Source organism: Bos grunniens, chromosome 15 (genome assembly GCF_055505025.1).
Source record: "Bos grunniens cultivar Pamir isolate PY7600 chromosome 15, Bosgru_T2T1.0, whole genome shotgun sequence".
In the NCBI taxonomy this organism is placed as follows: Eukaryota; Metazoa; Chordata; class Mammalia; order Artiodactyla; family Bovidae; genus Bos; species Bos grunniens.
Genome location: NC_141179.1, coordinates 28,142,153 through 28,160,624, shown reverse-complemented (window position 1 = coordinate 28,160,624; position 18,472 = coordinate 28,142,153). Strand labels below are relative to the sequence as shown.

Below are 18,472 nucleotides of genomic sequence, written 5' to 3'. Positions count from 1 at the left end.
ATCTTTATATTCCATTCGCTTAAGTGGTAAACCTATAGCCCAGAAGTTGGTTTATTGTTCTAGAGTGCCAAAGAATTGATGCTTTTGAACTGTGGTGCTGGAGAGGACTCTGGAGATAGTCCAGGGAGATCAAACTAGTCAATCTTAAAGGAAATCAGCCCTGAATACTCATTGGAAGGATTAATGCTGAAGCTGAAGCTCTAATACTTTGGCCACCTGATCCAAAGAACTGATTCATTGGAAAAGACTCTGATGCTGGGAACGATTGAAGGCAGAAGGAGAAGAGGGTAACAGAGGATGAGATGGTTAGATGGCATTACTGATTCAATGGACATGAACTTGGGCAAACTCCGGGAGGTAGTGAAGGACAGGGAAGCCTGGCGTGCTGCAGTCCATGGGGTTGCAAAGAGTTGGACATGGCGAGTGAACGACAAACAACAAAAACATACAAAGTGTTTTTGGCACGATGTTAAATGTTTAAATAACAGTAATAATAATGTCAGTTAGTCTGAGAAGGTTGCCCATTGTGTTAGAGACACTCCTAGGACTTCTTTTTTCTGAGAGGGTAAATATTAACCAGATGGGAGTCATTGAAACTGAGAAATTATTTTCTTTTTGCCTTAAAATTTTTTCTTCTATGCCTTGAATTCCAAGTTATCACCAGAAAATTTCCACTTATTAATTATTTTTATGCCAACACACCATGTTTTGGGGCTTCCCAGGTGGCATGGTGGTAAAGAATCTGCCGTGCGGGAGATGCAGGTTCTATCTCTGGGTCAGGAAGATCTCTTGGAGTAGGAAATGCAAACCACTCCAGTATACTTGTCTGGAAAATTCCATAAATAGAGGAGCCTGGTGGGCTACGGTCCCAAAGGGTTAGACATGACTGAGCATACAAGCACGCAGTTCTAACTTAGAAATGTTTCCAAGAAGGATGCATGTTTCATTTTCTTACTTCAGGGATGTTTTGTCTCTTCAGGTAAGCTGTCACTTCTGTATCTCCCGGACATTCTGCATCGATGAACTGTTTTATTTTCACTATTTAGTATAGCCCAAACAAAGAAGTATAGAAAAATAAAAAATCACCTAAAAGACCTGCTAGATATTTTAAACTATAATTGACTCTTTTTTGTTTCTTTTATTAAAACTTTAATCAACTCTTGAACATTGTGGGGGTTAATCCACATGTAACTAACAGTTGGCTTTCTGCATCCCTGTTTCCTCTACATCTGAGGAGTCAACCAACCATGGAACATTTAGAACTGTTCAGTTCAGTTTAGTTCAGTTGCTCAGTCGTGTCTGACTCTTTGCAACCCCATGAATCACAGCACGCCAGGCCTACCTGTCCATTACCAACTCCCGGAGTTCACCCAAACTCATGTCTGTCGAGTTGGTGATGCCATGCAGCCATCTCATCCTCTGTCGTCCCCTTCTCCTCCTGCCCCCAATCCTTCCCAGCATCAGGGTCTTTTCCAGTGAGTCAGCTCTTCACATCAGGTGGCCAAAGTATTTCAGCTTCAGCATCAGTCCTTCCAATGAACACCCAGGACTGATCTCCTGTAGGATGGACTGGTTGGATCTCCTTGCAGTCCAAGGGACTCTCAAGCGTCTTCTCCAACACCACAGTTCAAAAGCGTCAATTCTTCAGCACTCAGCTTTCTTCACAGTCCAACTCTCACATCCATACATGACCACAGGAAAAACCATAGCCTTGACTAGACGGACCTTTGTTGACAAAGTAATGTCTCTGCTTTTGAATATGGTTGGTTGGTCTAGGTTGATCATAACTTTCCTTCCAAGGAGTAAGTGTCTTTTAATTTCATGGCTGCAGTCACCATCTGCAGTGATTTTTGAACCCAGAAAAATAAAGTCTGCCTCTGTTTCCACTGTTTCCCCATCTATTTCCCATGAAGTGATGGGACCGGATGCCATGATCTTAGTTTTCTGAATGTTGAGCTTTAAGCCAACTTTTTCACTCTCCTCTTTCACTTTTATCAAGAGGCTTTTTAGTTCCTCTTCACTTTCTGCCATAACGGTGGTGTCATCTGCATATCTGAGGTTATTGATATTTCTCCGGGCAGTCTTGATTCCAGCTTGTGCTTCTTCCAGCCCAGCGTTTCTCATGATGTACTCTGTATATAAGTTAAATAAGCAGGGTGACAATATACAGCCTTGACGTACTCCTTTTCCTATTTGGAACCAGTCTGTTGTTCCATGTCCAGTTCTAACTGTTGCTTCCTGACCTCCATATAGGTTTCTCAAGAGGCAGGTCAGGTGGTCTGGTATTCCCATCTCTTTTAGAATTTCCCACAGTTTATTGTTTAGAACTGTAGTTTTTACTGTTGAAAAAAAATTCATGTATAAGTGGTCCTGAGCAGTTCAAAGCCACATTGTTCGAGGGTCAACTGTATTTCCTTTGCGGTTCATTGAGAACTGACTAAAATCTTATCTTCAGTGGTCCTGTCGAGCCCTCCTATCTGGAGTTGGCTGGAATCCTGATGGCTCAACCATTCTTAGGCTTGACAGCTGCATATTTTCTCTAAAACAGTTGTGATGATGTGTGAAATGGATAGAGTAACGAGTTCTTTTCAAATGCATATCTGTGCTTTGCCCCTTAGTACTTGATTTCTTTCTTATAAACTAAAATACGAAATCCTTGATTGGTTCCAGTGTAAAGGTGAGGGTCTCCCCAAGAATATGAACAGCCTATATCCTCAATGTGGCCACGTGGTACATCTTTAATCCTGGCCCTTTAGTGCCTAGCACTAGACTATAAAGAGAAGTGAAAGTTGCTCAGTCGTGTCCGACTCTTTGAGACCCCATGGGCTATACAGTCCAGGAATTCTCCAGGCCAGAATACTGGCATGGGTAGCCTTTCCCTTCACCAGGCAATCTTCCCAACCCAGGGACTGAACCCAGGTCTCCCACATTGCAGGCCGATTTTTACTAGCTGAGCCACAAGGGAACCCCTTGTGGGTTTAACCTTTTAGTCTGATTTCTGTAGTCTGTGGTGGTTTGGGGTTTCTTTAAACCTGTTTTCCTGATGACAGTTCTATTTTCTAGTAAGTTTAAAAGAAAAAAAGCTTTTTATCAAGGCTGATTGTAAAGACATTTAATAAATTCCTTTTCTAGAGCCATTTCAACTGGGAATGAATTAGGCCTTATGGAAAGAATTAAGTCCAACAGGAAAAAAAAAAAAAAAATTGACGATTTTCTCAGTTTTCCCAAAGGTGGTACCATTCTGGGTTTATAGGAGAGAAGTTAATTCATTACATACAATGCCTTATTGTTCTCAGTATTTGATCCAAGGACCCCAGAGTTTCCAAAATTCTTTCAGTGAGTCCCCAAATTCTTTTAGTGAGTCCCCAAGGTCAAAACTGTTTTATAAATATTCAAACATTATTTTTATTTTTCACTGTCATTCTCTTACAGTTACATAGTGGAGATTTCAAAAGACTACATGATGTTTGATGATCTGATTACCCTGACGGCTGGTGAAATGTGTGTTTGGGTATTCTTCTGTCTTAAAATTTTCTGTTCTAATTTCTGATTTTAATTTTAACCCAATTTCTAAGTAAATATTAATAGATACTACACATATGAACAACCCTTCTTTGAAGGTTCTCAGTAATATTTAAAAGAAGGAATCCTGAGACCAAAAACTTTGAGAACTGCTGTGCAGCTGAGTGTGGGACTTCCCTTCTCTCACAGAATCCCAGTTGGGAGTATCAGTAGCTGTTGGTGAGCTGTGCAAGTGTGTTGCCTTAAGCCAGGCAGTTATTCAGTAAACATTTTTTAATGGAATTAAATTGGGTTCTTGGAATGCAGCTTTTGAGACCTTATTTAAGATTCTGCCCAGGGTGGTGTTGGAGCATTGAGTTCCTTGTAGCCTGCCAAGTTTCTTCGAGATGGGTGACTGGCAAGTCTCAGTATTGGGTCAAGTATTTCAGAAGTCATTTTCGTAGAATATCTGCTTTAACTGATGGCTTATTGGCATTATCTAGAGCAGTGCTGTCCAATGAAATGAAAGCCACCTATATAATTTTAATTTTAGAGTAATCATATTTTCAAAACTAAAGACTTGTGATATTAATTAGGTTCCCTTCAGTTTTATTGAAGTATAATTGACAAAGTATACAATATGATGTTTTGAAATGTATATATTGTGAAAGGATTTACTCCAGTTGAGTTAATTACCATATCTATCATCTGACATAGTTATCTTTTCTTCCTAATAGGTGGGAATATTTAAGTTCTACTCTCAACAAATTTCAGTTATACAATACCATAGTATCAGCTGTAGTCACCATTTTTTACATTAGATCCTCAGACCTTATTCATTTTATAACTGAAAGATTGCACCCTTTTACCAACCTCTCCCTATTTTCCTCACTCCTCAGCCTCTGGCAGCCACTTTTCTACTTGCTGTTTCTATGAGTTTGGCTCTTTCTTCCTTTTTAAAGATTTTATACATAAGTGATCCTGTGCGATAATGTGGTGTTTGGCTTTGGCAAATGGCATAATGGCACTTGGCATAATGGCCTCCCAGGTTCATCCATTTGTTGCAAATGACAGATATTTTCTTCTTTTCTAAGGCCCGATAATATTCTGTGGTATACATACACCAGATTTTATTAAATCATTCATCTGTTGATGGACACTTAGGTAATTTTAATACTTTGGGTATTGAGTGAACATTGCAAGACAATCTCTTTGAAATAATGATTTTGTTTTCTTTGGATATATACTCGGAAGTTGGATTGCTGGTAGTTTTACTTTTTATTCTTGAGGAACCTCCATACTGTTTTCATAGTGGCTGTACCAGTTTATATTCCCACCAACAGTGTATAAGTGTTCCCTTTTCTCCATTTCCTTGCTGGCGTTTGTTATCTTGTCCTTTTTGATGGTAGACGTCCTAACAGGCAGGAAGTGGTATCATTGTGGTTTTGATTTGCATTTCCCTGATGACTAGTGATGTTGAATCCCTTTTCATGTACCTGTTGGCCATTTGTATGTCTTCGTTGAAAGGATATCTGTTTAGGTCCTTTGCCTATCTTTAAATTGGATTTTTTTTTTCTTTACCTGAGTTGTATGAATTCCTTCTATATTTTGGATATTAACTCCTTATCAGATATGTGACTTGTAAATATATTTCCCATTCCATAGGGTTGCCTTTTTATTGAAATTAGGTTTAATAATATATTTTATTTAGCCTGGTATATCCAAAATATTCTTTCTACATGTAATCAATGTAAAAATTATCAGTGAGATAGTTTCATTCCCTTTTTATTGTTAAGACTTTGAAATCTGATATGTATTTTTGCATGTATAGCATATCAGTTTGAACTAGCCACATTTCAAGTGCTCAGTAGTTACATGTGACTGGTGTCTACTCCATTGCACCGCACTAATCTAAACCATAAAATGATTCTAGACCTGAGCTGAGAGTAATCTAGATACTAGATAAGCTTTGTTGTGTAAATAAGAGAATACAAACTTAGCTATAGAAGTTAATATAAAGACAGCCTCTTAAAAATAATTAACAATGGCAAAATGCCTAAATGTTAGTGCATTTCAATGAGAGGAGACTTCTTTTCATAAAAGAATACAGAAAAAAATAAAAATTAAATCTTTCTCTGCACTGTTATAATGTTTTCTCTTACCTTCTTAAAAGCGTTCAGTTTTTTACTGTATCCTGTGAAATGATTACGCGTGCGTCTGTGTACTAGTTTGAGAGAGTGCTCTTTCTCTTTTTGGAGGAATTTTAGCAACTGTGGTCTTTGCGTTTTCTTCCTAAGTAGTTTCTTTTTTTTTAAGCTGCTCATTAGTTGTAGCATGTCCCTGAGTGAAGAGACCTGCTTATTTCTGATGGGTAAGGAGGAAAGGTGATTTGTTTTGACCTTAACACTGAACCTTTTCATGGCTCATTGGCTTTTATTGTCACCTTATCTTGCCTGTGAATATGACATCAGGGTATGTGAGTGAATTATTGCCTGTTGTGAGGAAAACACTGTTTTCTTGAACTTCATTCCCTAAGAGCATTACTGCACTTAGAAAAATTAGGTAAGAGTTAAAGGAACTGTGGTTTAGAAGTGAGAACAGGAGGAAATGGCTGTTTTCCCCTTCTAGAATGAATAAAGAACTAGGACTTTAAATTTGGCACATTATAAGTTTAACTTTTTCTTATACCACCTGTGTATTAAAAAAGAAATTTGTTGAATGGAAATATATTGGGTAAGGAAATTCTTAAGGACTCCCAATAATCTGTATCTCTTTAGCAACATATTTGATATAATACCATGTTTAATAATTACTATTGTCAATTCACAAGATCATGCTCTTTGCAGGATGAAAGGATTCTGTGTAGAGTAGTCAAACTTAAGAAATATCTGGTCTGCTGGTAATGTGTTGGAAGTTTCCCTCTTTATTTGTTATGCTTTTCATATGTATGTGCAAGTATGTGATTCATAGATTTTTAACACTGATCTAAAAACATTCTTTGAGAGTCTTATCTTCTGTTTACCTGCCCATTTACCTTTTGTTATTGACACACTTTATTTTTCAAGTAACTAGTATGTACTACTTTTAAAGCCTTTATTATATAGCCTCCAATAATCTGTAACAGTGAAAATTTATGGTCATTGGTCTCTTCAAGTAGTCTTGAAATAATTAGAACTACCTGCTTGCCAGCTACCTGCTCTCTGACTTGGTAGTTTCTCTGTTTCACTGGTATTTTTTTTTAAGGTATTGCTATGTAGAAAACTTCTACTCCTCAGTTTGCAGCTAAGGTAGGAGCTAAGTGAGAGGAAGTTGCCGTCTCTGTTAGTAAGTGGTCCCATTAGGTGCCCGTGCAGAGTAGTCCTGTGGCCTCCTCTCTTGTGTTAGCTACTTAGCATGGATGGAAGGGGGCCCAACCTGCCTTGAGGAAGCAGCTCCCTCCCTCTCTTTGACATAGCCTTCAGGATCAGGTCTTGCTGTGGGTTCCATCTTGTGGCTCAGTCTGACTTTGCTGAATGAAATGCATTTTCTTCCCAGTTCTATTTCTTCCATGTTCTTCCCACATCAGCTGGAAGCAGCCTGTTCTAAATGCTGCCCACAAATTGTTAGCTATTTTGCTACTAGGTCCCCCAACTCATCCCTTAAGAAAGGAGTTGATGTGTTGCAGATCCAGGACTATGGTCACTTAGTGAAGCAAATCTAATCCTTGCCAAAAAATGCCTAACATTTAAGGCTTGATTCCAGAAAAAAAGGAAATAATAACAAAAGCAGTACCTGTAACGAATGTATATTGCATGCCAGGCGTTATATAAGAAGGTTGCATTCATTAGCTTAGTTAATCATCAGTAACCTTTAAAGTGGCTTCTACTGTTGCCTACACTTTATAGATAAGGAGCCATGGGAAAATTAAATAACTTGGTTATATGTTACCAGACAAATCCAAGATTTTGATCCCAGTCAGCTTGACACCATGTTTAGCTGCTAGGCAAAACTTCGCCTCCCTGTGTCTTGTGGAAGCTTAAATCTCACTATAAAGTAGGCAGGGACTTGATGCTTTTATATATTAAAATCTCTCTGAATTTACTTCTAAGATTGTGAACAAAGTGAATGTGTTAGTCACTCAGTTGTGACCGACTGTTGCGAACCTATGGCCTGTAGCCTGCCAGGCTCCTGTCTCTACTGTGATTTTTGTTGCTGTTGTTTTGGGAATTGTTCTTAGAGAACCAGCTGCAGATGCCAGACTAATTGCTGGCATTAAGGTCCTATATGTGGTCTTGCACAGTGATGGGAAGAAGAAATGCTAGTGGTTAGGGGCCGTAGGATTCAGGACAACTTATTAGAAGATCAGTTAGCTGGTGAGATTTGTTAATGTTTGTGCTATTGCTCCTTATAAAATTCTTTTCCCTCTTTTCTGCCCATCTCAATTCTGTGTCTTCTCAGGTTCTCTCTTCTTTGTGAAGTCTTTACCTGTGTTTACTTTTTCTCCCCCAGGTGAAGGTCATACTTTGTCCTCTGTTCTACTTATACCATGTACAAAGCTTTATTTATTGTATTTCCAGTGCTGTGTGGTTGGCTGTTTCACATATGTCTGTCTTCTCTACTCGATTGTGAGGTACCTGAAGTGAAGGCTGTGTCTGGTTAATCTTCGTAGCTCAAGCCACATCCACCTCATTTTATCACATTCCATGTTCAAGGCAGAGCTTAACTCAGAATTGAGCTGGAATTGCTCTGCTTGTGCCTTCCTTCCATTAGTCCTTAACCTAACAGCAGAAACAACTCCAAACAAAGTTACTGTTGTGCTGGTCTTTCTTACATTTGAATCATTTACTATGTATAGTTCCATACTGTCTTTATTTATTTGGGCTGAACTTTTTTATTATTGACATCTTTGCTTCCCTGGTTTTCTTTATCTTTTTTTTCTCAATAAGTGTAAATTTTCTTTTCCTCCCCCAGTGTATAGACCCATGTAATTTTAGGAATTGAAAGTGCTAAATTTGCGTAGCCCTTATCCTTCATCCAGCTAATATTTGTTGAGTACATCCTGATTGAGTAGTTGAAAAAGACATAGAGATATTTGGGGGCAACCCAATATTTTGAATATTTAAGAATAATGAGGAAGTTTAGATTTAGTAGATTAAAAATGTCTTTCATCATTTATTCTGTTTTTAAATGTGTGCTGCTGAGTAACTTAAGAATTACGAGCAAAGTAGAAAGATGTTTTATGCTGAAGCTGTATATATACAGCATAGAAAGATCTCCTAAAGATTTTTTTAGGATTATCATCAAGAATTTGATTCTAAAGCTGAGCTACCTGGGCTTCATTCTTCGGTCTACCTCATACTAGCTATAAATTACTTCAGTTCAGTTCAGTCGCTCAGTCGTGTCCGACTCTTTGCGACCCCATGAATCGCAGCACGCCAGGCCTCCCTGTCCATCACCAACTCCCGGAGTTCATTCAGACTCAGGTCCATCAAGTCAGTGATGCCATCTAGCCATCTTATCCTCTGTCGTCCCCTTCTCCTCCTGCCCCCAATCCCTCCTAGCATCAGGTTCTTTTCCAATGAGTCAGCTCTTTGCATGAGGTGGCCAAAGTATTGGAGTTTCAGCTTCAGCATCAGTCCTTCCATTACTTAGTCCTGGGTAATTACTGAATCTCTATGTGTCTCAGGTTCCATATTTGTAAAACAGGGTTGATAATAATATGGAGTGTTGTAAGGTTTGAATGAGTTAGTATTTACAAAGCACTAAAGATTATATAGTATATATATATACTGGCATATAGTAAGTGTTCAGTATATAGTGTGTGTGTGTGTGTATATATATATAGTAATAAATAGTATATAGTAATTGTCTATATATAATATAGAGTATACATATAGTATATAGTTATATAGTATATAGTAATTGTCTATATGTAATATAGAGTATACATGTAGTATATACTTATATAGTATATAGTAATTGTATATATATAATGTAGAGTATATATATAGTATATAGTTCAGTGTATAGTAATTGCTGTTGCCATCGCCACCACCGCCCTTACTACTCTCACTGTTACTGGATTATAGAAGCACCTCCTGAGATGTGGGATGTGCCTGTGGAACTTCTAGTCAGACCTTACCAAGTCATCATTTACTTATCATATAAGCTTCTTGTTTTAATAAGAAGCCCTGCATATCATTCTCTGCACCAAAGCATGATTTGCCTAGATTGCAACCGCATCTGTAGGGTAATGAAGTATTTTGTTCTGGGGTTTTACTATAGGAGCAATTTAAGAAATGGCAGAAGACCCATTAGCTTTTGGAGTCTGTTCCTTTGAGACCAACTTGCTAGGAATCCATTTCCTGTCTGTTTAAAAAGAGTAAATTTATTTTCTTCATTGACGTCCTGTAAACAAGATAATGGCAATTTGTATTTTGTGGAATATGTTTTAAAGTGGATTTAATTTTCCTTAGTAAATGCTTTTTAATAATGCATGAGTGAATTTTCTTTCTCTGTTGTCAGGTTGCTATCAAGATCATTGATAAGACCCAGCTGGATGAAGAAAACTTGAAGAAGATTTTCCGAGAAGTTCAAATTATGAAGATGCTTTGCCACCCCCACATTATCAGGCTTTACCAGGTAGGATCCCTAGTGGTGTGGTGCAGGGCAACAAAGAACCCAGGGTGGTCACTTGTGTCTGTGGTTACTTTTGAAGAGAAGGTGGGTGGGTGAACATCTGCAACTTTTTTTTTTTCTATGTTCATATGTTCATCCTACTATTTCCCCACCCTATTATCCCCCAACTCAGTACTTCAGTTTCCCCTGGGGATTTACTAGTAAGCTCTAGCTTACCTAGGTAAGCTTGGATGCCATTCTTAGAGTTACCCAAAAAGATTATTTAGAAGATGATGAGAACCTATTTATTTAGATCAGAATCCTAAAGCAGAATGGGAAACCCAAAAGGAACAGGGAATTTAAAGAGACTAAAATAATATTAACTTTCACAGCATTATTGAAATACCAATGTCTGTGATCATTTTATGAATTATCACAAAGGATATTTTCAGTGTGGCTTGTTGTACCAGTCGAACCTATCTCCTTTCAACTCTAATAGGGTCCCAGACATAGTTTTTCTAAGTTTTCTAAGTTTTCATAGTTTTCTAAGTTTTATCTAAGATTACTTTGATAACCAGGAGATTGTGTTTGTGTGCTTAGTCCCTCAGTCATGTCCGACTCTTTGCAACCCCGTGGACTGTAGCCTGCCAGACTGCTCTGTCCATGGGGATTCTCCAAGCAAGAATACTGAAGTGGGTTGCCATGCCCTCCTTCAGGGGCTTCTCAACCCAGGTATTGAACCCAGGTCTCCCACATTGCAGGCGGATTCTTTACCATCTGAGCCACCCCGGAAGCCCAACCATCAGATTGACTCCGCGTAATGGCAGAATTTTCTATTCTACTTTACTTAGCTTCCCAGGAGGCATGCATATTTCATGCCATCATCAAAAGTGATTCCTTAGCCTTACTGCAAAAGCAGTGTATCTAATGGCTGGAATTTTAAGCCAGATAGGAGAGGAGGACCTTGCCTTAGCAGGCGGGTGGAAGAGATATTTTGGGAGAGGTGGGGCTTTGGGATGCTTCTCAAATTGCAGTGTGTTGGCAACCATGAGCCCTGCCTGTGTATGAGGCCAGCCCTGCTCACTGCTCTCTACCAGAACAGCCAACACCTCGTTCTGCAGGAAGTGGCCACCCACTCAGTTCGTTTGCTGCTGTTAGTCTGCAGTAAATGGTTACTGGCCCAGACCTGGGATCATGTGTAAAAGTGGAAAGAGTACATCTGAGGCACAACAGGCAAACTTTCAGTCTGCTGCTTTTATGGAAAAGAAAGCATGTAGTGATATTAATGTATGTTTAAGACCATAGCATTAGGGCTCTTGTCTGGCGTCACCTGCTCACATCATGAAATGAATTAGATCAGCAGGAGCAGGATTGTTGAAAGTTTATCACACAAAGTTAGATTGAGCAACACCTCTGTTGTGCCTGAGAAGGAAACCCATGAAAGCTTCCTGGGGTTGCCTGAAGAGCTGTGTCTGCAAGTTCAGAGCTGATGCTTCCTTCCTATCCTGACAGACAGTAAACTTCTTGACCTCACTTTTTAAAATAAGTCATCTTTTAATAGTTGTAGAGCTCATTATAAAGGCTGACTTTCCTTAAGAGGTTGACTTACAGGTATTAACCTTATCACTGAAATCTGCAGGTTTACCTTTCTTACCCAGGATTTCATTAGCCTTTCAGATTTGGAGACTTTCAACCCTGGCTTTGAACATTGCCCTCTTTTAGGCTTTAATTTTGCTGTCTGGCAGCTAATATTGTTAATGGGAGATTCTGAGCTGCCAAGGTGAGTGTGTATTAAGGTAGTTTTTATGTCATTTGCTAAAGCTTCAGTCTCCTTGGGCTTCCAGAGTGAACCAAATTTAGATAACTATATAGGGAAGTTTTTGAACTCCTGAAAAGCTTAAAAATAAAAAAAATAATAGTCTAAAGTTAAACACAACATTGTAAATCAACTCTACTTCAACAAAATTTTAAAAAATTTAAAAATTTACAGTCAATAAAGTGAAAGTGAAGTCATGTCCAACTCTTTGTGACCCCGTGGACAGTAGCCTGCACCAGGCTCCTCCATCCATGGGATTTTCTAGGCAAGAGCACTGGAGTGGGTTGCCACTTCCTTCTCTAGGGAATCTTCCCCACCCAGCGATCCAACCCAGGTCTCCCGCGTTGTAGACAGACGCTTTACTGTCTGAACCACCAGGGAAGTCCATAAAAGGCCTGGTATAAAGGAGATATACAATATGGCATTTTTTTTTTGTTTTATTTTTCCTTAACACTTATGTTCAGGATACTTACTTTTTGTTACATGAGCCAACATATAGAGAGCTTGGAAGCAATACATGTAACAGTGGGCTAGTATCACCAGTCTGTAGAGAGTTTTTAAGTTAAAGTGAGAAAAATGACAGTTGTTACATTGAAAAATTAAAATAATTTGTATACATACATTGGAGTACTATGAAACCATTTAAAAGAAGAGCTAGATCTATTGTTATAATGGTATTAATGTATAGAGATGTCAAAATGACTAGGGAATGATTTGACGAAATAATTAACTGTCAAGTGTAGTGAAGTGTAGAACTGTATTGCCCACTTTGATAGTCACTGGCCACACGTGGTTGTGTGTTAACATGTGGCTCGCGTGAATGAGGAACTGGATTTTTACTTTTATTTAATATTAATTTAAATATAAAAACTGGAGCTGTTTACAATTAAAAGTGTTTGAAATAATATTGATAATAAAATATAATATTAGAATTAATTTCACCTTTTTATTTTTTTAATGTGCTACTAGAAGAGTTAAAATTGTATGTGAGACTCACATAGTATTTCTGTTGGATACCACTACCGTAGAATGATATAAAATAAACTATTAACAGAGTGTCCTCTGGGGAATAAAATGGAAGGGCTTAGACAGAGGAAAACCTTTGGTCTTTTGTTTATATACTAGGTATTTAAAATGTTTATAATGAACATTTATACTTATACATTAATACTTTAATAAATATTTGACAAAAGTAAAAAGGAAGAAGGAACTGATAACACACCACAAGTTTTTAGAAAAGTAGTAAAATAAAGACTAATATTAAAATACAAATGAGTAGTTTATATCTTTGAGGTTGTTGAATGGAAAGTTGTCATTTCCATTTTTTAAAAAGCACAGCTATATGTAATATCTGTGTAGTTCTTAAGTGATTCCAGTTGTTCTCCCTGAGTTTTATTTTGGTTGGGTTTTAGGAGGGACATTTTTGAGCTTCAAGTGATCAATGATCCAAAACTTCCAAGTGACCAAATGTGAACTTTTTGGTTCTTGGCAGTGTCTTTGTGTCTCTTTGTGGAGCTTAAAAGATTGCCGAGGCCTGCTGGGACAATGCAAGGGCTGACTCCCTCAAGTAGTAAATATTTCCTACTTTTAAGAACTTGGAGGAATACCTGTTTCCCCCCTTCTTCATGGCATTTATATCTGTTCCCTCCCAGCTCTGCAAGTTTGAAGTCTCCTTTAGGCAGAATGGTTGTTAACACTTCACACGACAAGAGAAAGAGCTGTTAGTCTCTGCCCCTGTGCCGTCAGCCTGTCACTTGTGTCACTGTCATTTTCCTGCCTTTGCACCAGGTCATGGAGACAGAGCGGATGATTTATCTGGTGACAGAATATGCTAGTGGAGGGGAAATATTTGGTAAGTACATTTATTGCATTCTTTAAACAGCGGTTGAGCGTAGCATGGCAAACTTCAAATAGCTGTTCAGTGCCTTTTCACTTGAACAGCTGTCACTTGATGCTGCCCTTCAGTGCTGTCGTCTTCTACCAGCAAAGCAATTTTAATGATTTTTGAGTCACCTCTTAAAGTTCTCACCATCTTTGTTTCCTTAGCAAAGGTGGTTTGTTTGTTTCGGTCAGGTGTTGACAGTTGAGATTAAAGATCTTCAAAAACAAAACATTTCTGTGAACATGAGGGTCTTTCCTATTGCCAGATTCTAGTTGGGGTGACAGTATGTGACAGAACCCCTTCAAATGTGGTGGGTGGGCCCCTGTTGTATATGAAAGAGTCTCTCAGAGTGAACAGTCTCACCCTAACTCATTCTTTAACATTCACTTAAATATGACACGTAACTGTATTCCTTACCATGTGTTCACAGTTTCTTTGATGATTCTTATAATTTAGGAGGTTTTGTGTTCAGTAACTGTGTGTTGTTTTTTTTCCTCTAACACTTAGCACAACATTAGAATTAAGCTGGAGAATTTGTTACCAGGAAATATGTCATTTTGAGGTGGTAAAAACTGGCCCCCCTCAATTTTTCTTTTGGTAGCTGTGATAAATGGAGCCAAATAAAGACTAAACTTTCAAACCTAGATTGACATGTCTTTTTATTTTTAAATTTTCTTTTTGGCATGTGAATATAGAAAAGGGTTTCTTATGTATTTTAGGTTTATCTAGTTTGTTTTTTTAGATTTTGATTTGGTTTAAGTCTGGATGGTAAGAACTTTTTTAATTTTTAAAATATTGGCACTTGCTAAGTGCCTAATATATATTAAAAAGCATGAAATCACCATTAAGTGGCATTTTCTAATTAGTGACTGGGGAGTTGTGACCGAAGATTTTTTGATATGTTAAACTGAAAGCTGATCAATTTTATATCTAATAATCTTCAAAATAAGTGTGAGTCTTTTTAAAAAGAGGTATCATTTCCTAATGACGTTTTCACTTGGCTTTGTATCTACTTATGTATAATGGTAATCTTGAGAGCAAAGAGACCTTGTCATCTTAACATTCATAATAATCAAAGAACCAAGCACAGTGCACATTAGATCTACCTTGCTCCTTAGAAAACAGATTTCAAAAGTATAGAATAGATAACAATGCCCTGTTCGTAGATTCTTTGTGGGAACATAGCTCATGGCATGAGGAAATAGAATAGTACTTTTCATGGTATTATTATAAAAGATCTGGAGGAGGAAGAAATTGCTGTTACCAAAAGAAAGGACTGTGCCTACACAAGGAGAGAAGTGTCTCATGAGGTCTAGTTTTAAAAGTATCTGTATCAAAGATGAAGGGATGGGTTTAATCAAGAATATGCGCTTTGGAGGCAGCTATACCTGGTTTTGAATCACATTGTTGCCGCCTATTTGCTTTTTCACTTGGATTCCAGGACTCACATTCATGGCCTATAAAGTCAGATCTGTAACATCTCCCTTGTAGTTGTGATGATTAAATGAGAAAGCGCATGGAGAGCCCTAGCACTTTGCTTCCTTTACCTCCTTTACCTCCGTGTAATAGAACAAGTGGTTGATCGACTGTTGGCAGGAGAATGTGAGACACTGTGCTGCCCTCCCCAGTGAAATTGGTGAAAGTAATTTTAAAAAACCCCTAAACTCCAGCCATTTCAAGTCTCTGGAAATGGTTCTGAGGGTGAACAGCAACTGAAGAAACATTTATTCAAGAACATCTATGAAAATTTGGTAAGAAATAAGAGAGCTTGTGGTCTTTAAGCCAGTGCTACTTCCTTCTTCCCCTCTAGCCAACTCAGCAAGGTGGAGATTCCAACTCAGCAAGGTTACTCCAGCCAAGACCACAGGCCTGCCCTCTGGCCTTCCCTTTTCACCTAGACTAATGGATTTCTTCGCGGAGGAACGGGACATAAACATTTCTCATCCTGCTCCAGCTACCTATTGCTGTTGCTAAGTCGTGGGTTAGAGCAGTTGAACAGTGAGGACTCCTTTGTCTGCCCAACTCATACTTGTAGAGTTTGAGTGAGGCACACTGAGAATACTGGGACCCAGCTCATTCTTGCTTTATGTTATAAACTAGTAGATCATCTCAAGAGAGGCAAGCAGGGACAATTTAGGATCTGCGCCCTTTCTCTGCACTGAACTCTGCTCCTAGAGAAGGGAGCGTTACTCAAAGAAAGCTTTGCCATTGTCCCCACGCCTAGCTTCAGAGTCCTGCCTCAGAGATTTGTCCAGAGGGAGAAACAGACCATAACACATTTAGCTCCTAATTTCTTCCCATAGGAACTGACTTCATTTGCAACAGAGAATGAAGAAGTTTAAGCCTGAAGGCACTCATGAAAACAGTGGAGGTTGTGGTAAAAGGCATTTCAGAGGAGATTTGAGCAGGCTAAACTATAAGCCCGCTAGTTTGCAGGCAAGAACCAGGGAATAGAACATCACAAGAGCCTTCTAAGGTCAGGAAAAAAATCAAACACTGATCTCAGAAACTGTTCCTTCAAAGGAACGAGAATTTGATTAGATTGTTTATAGACCAGTTCATGCTGTAGGGCATTGTTGAAAATAATAGAGCAACCAGCCAAAATTTTTGGATTTTAACACCTGGGCATGGTTAAAGAAAGACAGGAAGAGAGCTCTACCCAAACCATGGTGATCCAGTGATCTGATGGTAATTGTGGATGTAACAAGGATATGTGCCTCCCTGAGGAATAGCATCAGAAGTTGATCACTATTTATAGGGGAGTTCAGTTCAGTTCAGTAGCTTAGTCGTATCCGACTCTTTGCGACCCCATGGACTGCAGCACGCCAGGCCTCCCTGTCCATCACTAACTGCCGGAGTTTACTCAAACTCATGTCCATCTAGTCGGTGATGCCATCCAACCATCTCATCCTCTGTCGGCCCATTCTCCTCCTGCCTTCAGTCTTTCCCAATCTTTCTCAGGGTCTTTTCAAATGAGTCCGCTCTTTGCATCAGGTGGCCAAAGTATTTCAGCTTCAGCATCAGTCCTTCCAATGAACACTCAGGACTGATCTCCTTTAGGATGCACTGGTTGGAGTCCCTTGCAGTCCAAGGGACTCTTGAGTCTTCTCCAACACCACAGTTCAAAAGCATCAATTCTTCAGCGCTCAGCTTTCTTTATAGTCCCACTCTCACATCCATACATGACCACTGGAAAAACCATAGCCTTGGCTAGACAGACCTTTGTTGGCAAAGTAACATCTCTGCTTGTTAATATGCTGTCTAAGTTGGTCATAACTTTTCTCCCAAGGAGTAAGCGTCTCTTTATTTCATAGCTGCAGGCACCATCTGCAGTGATTTTGGAGCCCCCCAGAATAAAGTCTGCCTCTGTTTCTACTGTTTCCCCAGCTATTTCCCATGAAGTGATGGGACCAGATGCCATGATCTTTGTTTTCTGAATGTTGAGCTTTAAGCCAACTTTTTCACTCTCCTCTTTCACTTTCATAAAGAGGCTCTTTAGTTCTTCACTCTCTGCCATAAGGGTGTTGTCATCTGCATATCTGAGGTTATTGATATTTCTCCGGCCAATCTTGATTCCAGCTTGTGCTTCATCCAGCCCAGCGTTTCTCATGATGTACTATGCATAGAAGTTAAATAAGTAGGGTGACAATATACAGCCTTGACGTACTCCTTTTCCTATTTGGAACCAGTCGGTTGTTCCATGTCCAGTTCTAACTGTTGCTTCCTGACCTGGATATAGGTTTCTCAAGAGAAAGGTCAGGTGGTCTGGTATTCCCATCTCCTTCAGAATTTTCCACAGTTTATTGTGATCCACATAGTCAAAGGCTTTGGCATAGTCAATAAAGCAGAAATAGATGTTTTTCTGGAACTCTCTTGCTTTTTCCATGATCCAGCGGATGTTGGCAATTTGATCTCTGGTTCCTCTGCCTTTTCTAAAACCAGCTTGAACATCAAGAAGTTCACGGTTCACGTATTGCTGGAGCCTGGCTTGGAGAATTTTGAGCATTATTTTACTAGCATGTGAGATGAGTGCAATTGTGCAGTAGTTTGAGCATTCTTTGGCATTGCCTTTCTTTGGAATTGGAATGAAAACTGACATTTTCCAGTCCTGTGGCCACTGCTGAGTTTTCCAAATTTGCTGGCATATTGAGTGCAGCACTTTCACAGCATCATCTTTAAGATTTGAAATAACTGGAGTTCCATCACCTCCACTAGCTTTGTTCGTAGTGATGCTTCCTAAGGCCCACTAGACTTCACATTCCAGGACGTCTGGCTCTAGGTGAGTGATCACACCATTGTGATTATCTTGGTCATGAAGATCTTTTTTGTACAGTTCTTCTGTGTATTCTTGGCACCTCTTCTTAATATCTTGTGCTTCTGTTAGGTCCATACCATTTCTGTCCTTTATTGAGCCCATCTTTGCATGAAATGTTCCCTTGGTAGCTCTAATCTTCTTGAAGAGGTCTTTCTCTTTAGTCTTTCCTATTCTGTTTTCCTCTCTTTCTTTGCACTGATCGCTGAGGAAGGCTTTCTTATCTCTCCTTGCTGTTCTTTGGAACTCTGCATTCAAATGGGTAATCTTTCCTTTTCTCCTCTGCTTTTGGCTTTTCTTCTTTTCACAGCTATTTGTAAGGCCTCCTCAGACAGCCATTTTGCTTTTCTGCATTTCTTTTCCA

The 18,472-nt window shown here is 39.0% G+C and overlaps 1 protein-coding gene across 8 annotated transcripts in view; it reads left to right on the top strand.

The window, feature by feature from the left end:
* The window catches only part of SIK3 (SIK family kinase 3), a 266,066-nt gene that overhangs the window by 137,189 nt on the left and 110,405 nt on the right, over positions 1-18,472 (top strand). For all 8 annotated transcript variants that reach the window (XR_015141876.1, XR_015141875.1, XM_086339376.1 and 5 more), the window contains exons 2-3: positions 10,006-10,122; positions 13,703-13,766. Coding sequence is in view for 6 of the 8 variants with exons in the window: in XM_086339376.1 (XP_086195502.1) it covers positions 10,006-10,122; positions 13,703-13,766 (181 nt within the window). In the remaining 2 variants the exon portion in view is untranslated. The remainder of the gene's footprint in view (positions 1-10,005; positions 10,123-13,702; positions 13,767-18,472) is intronic.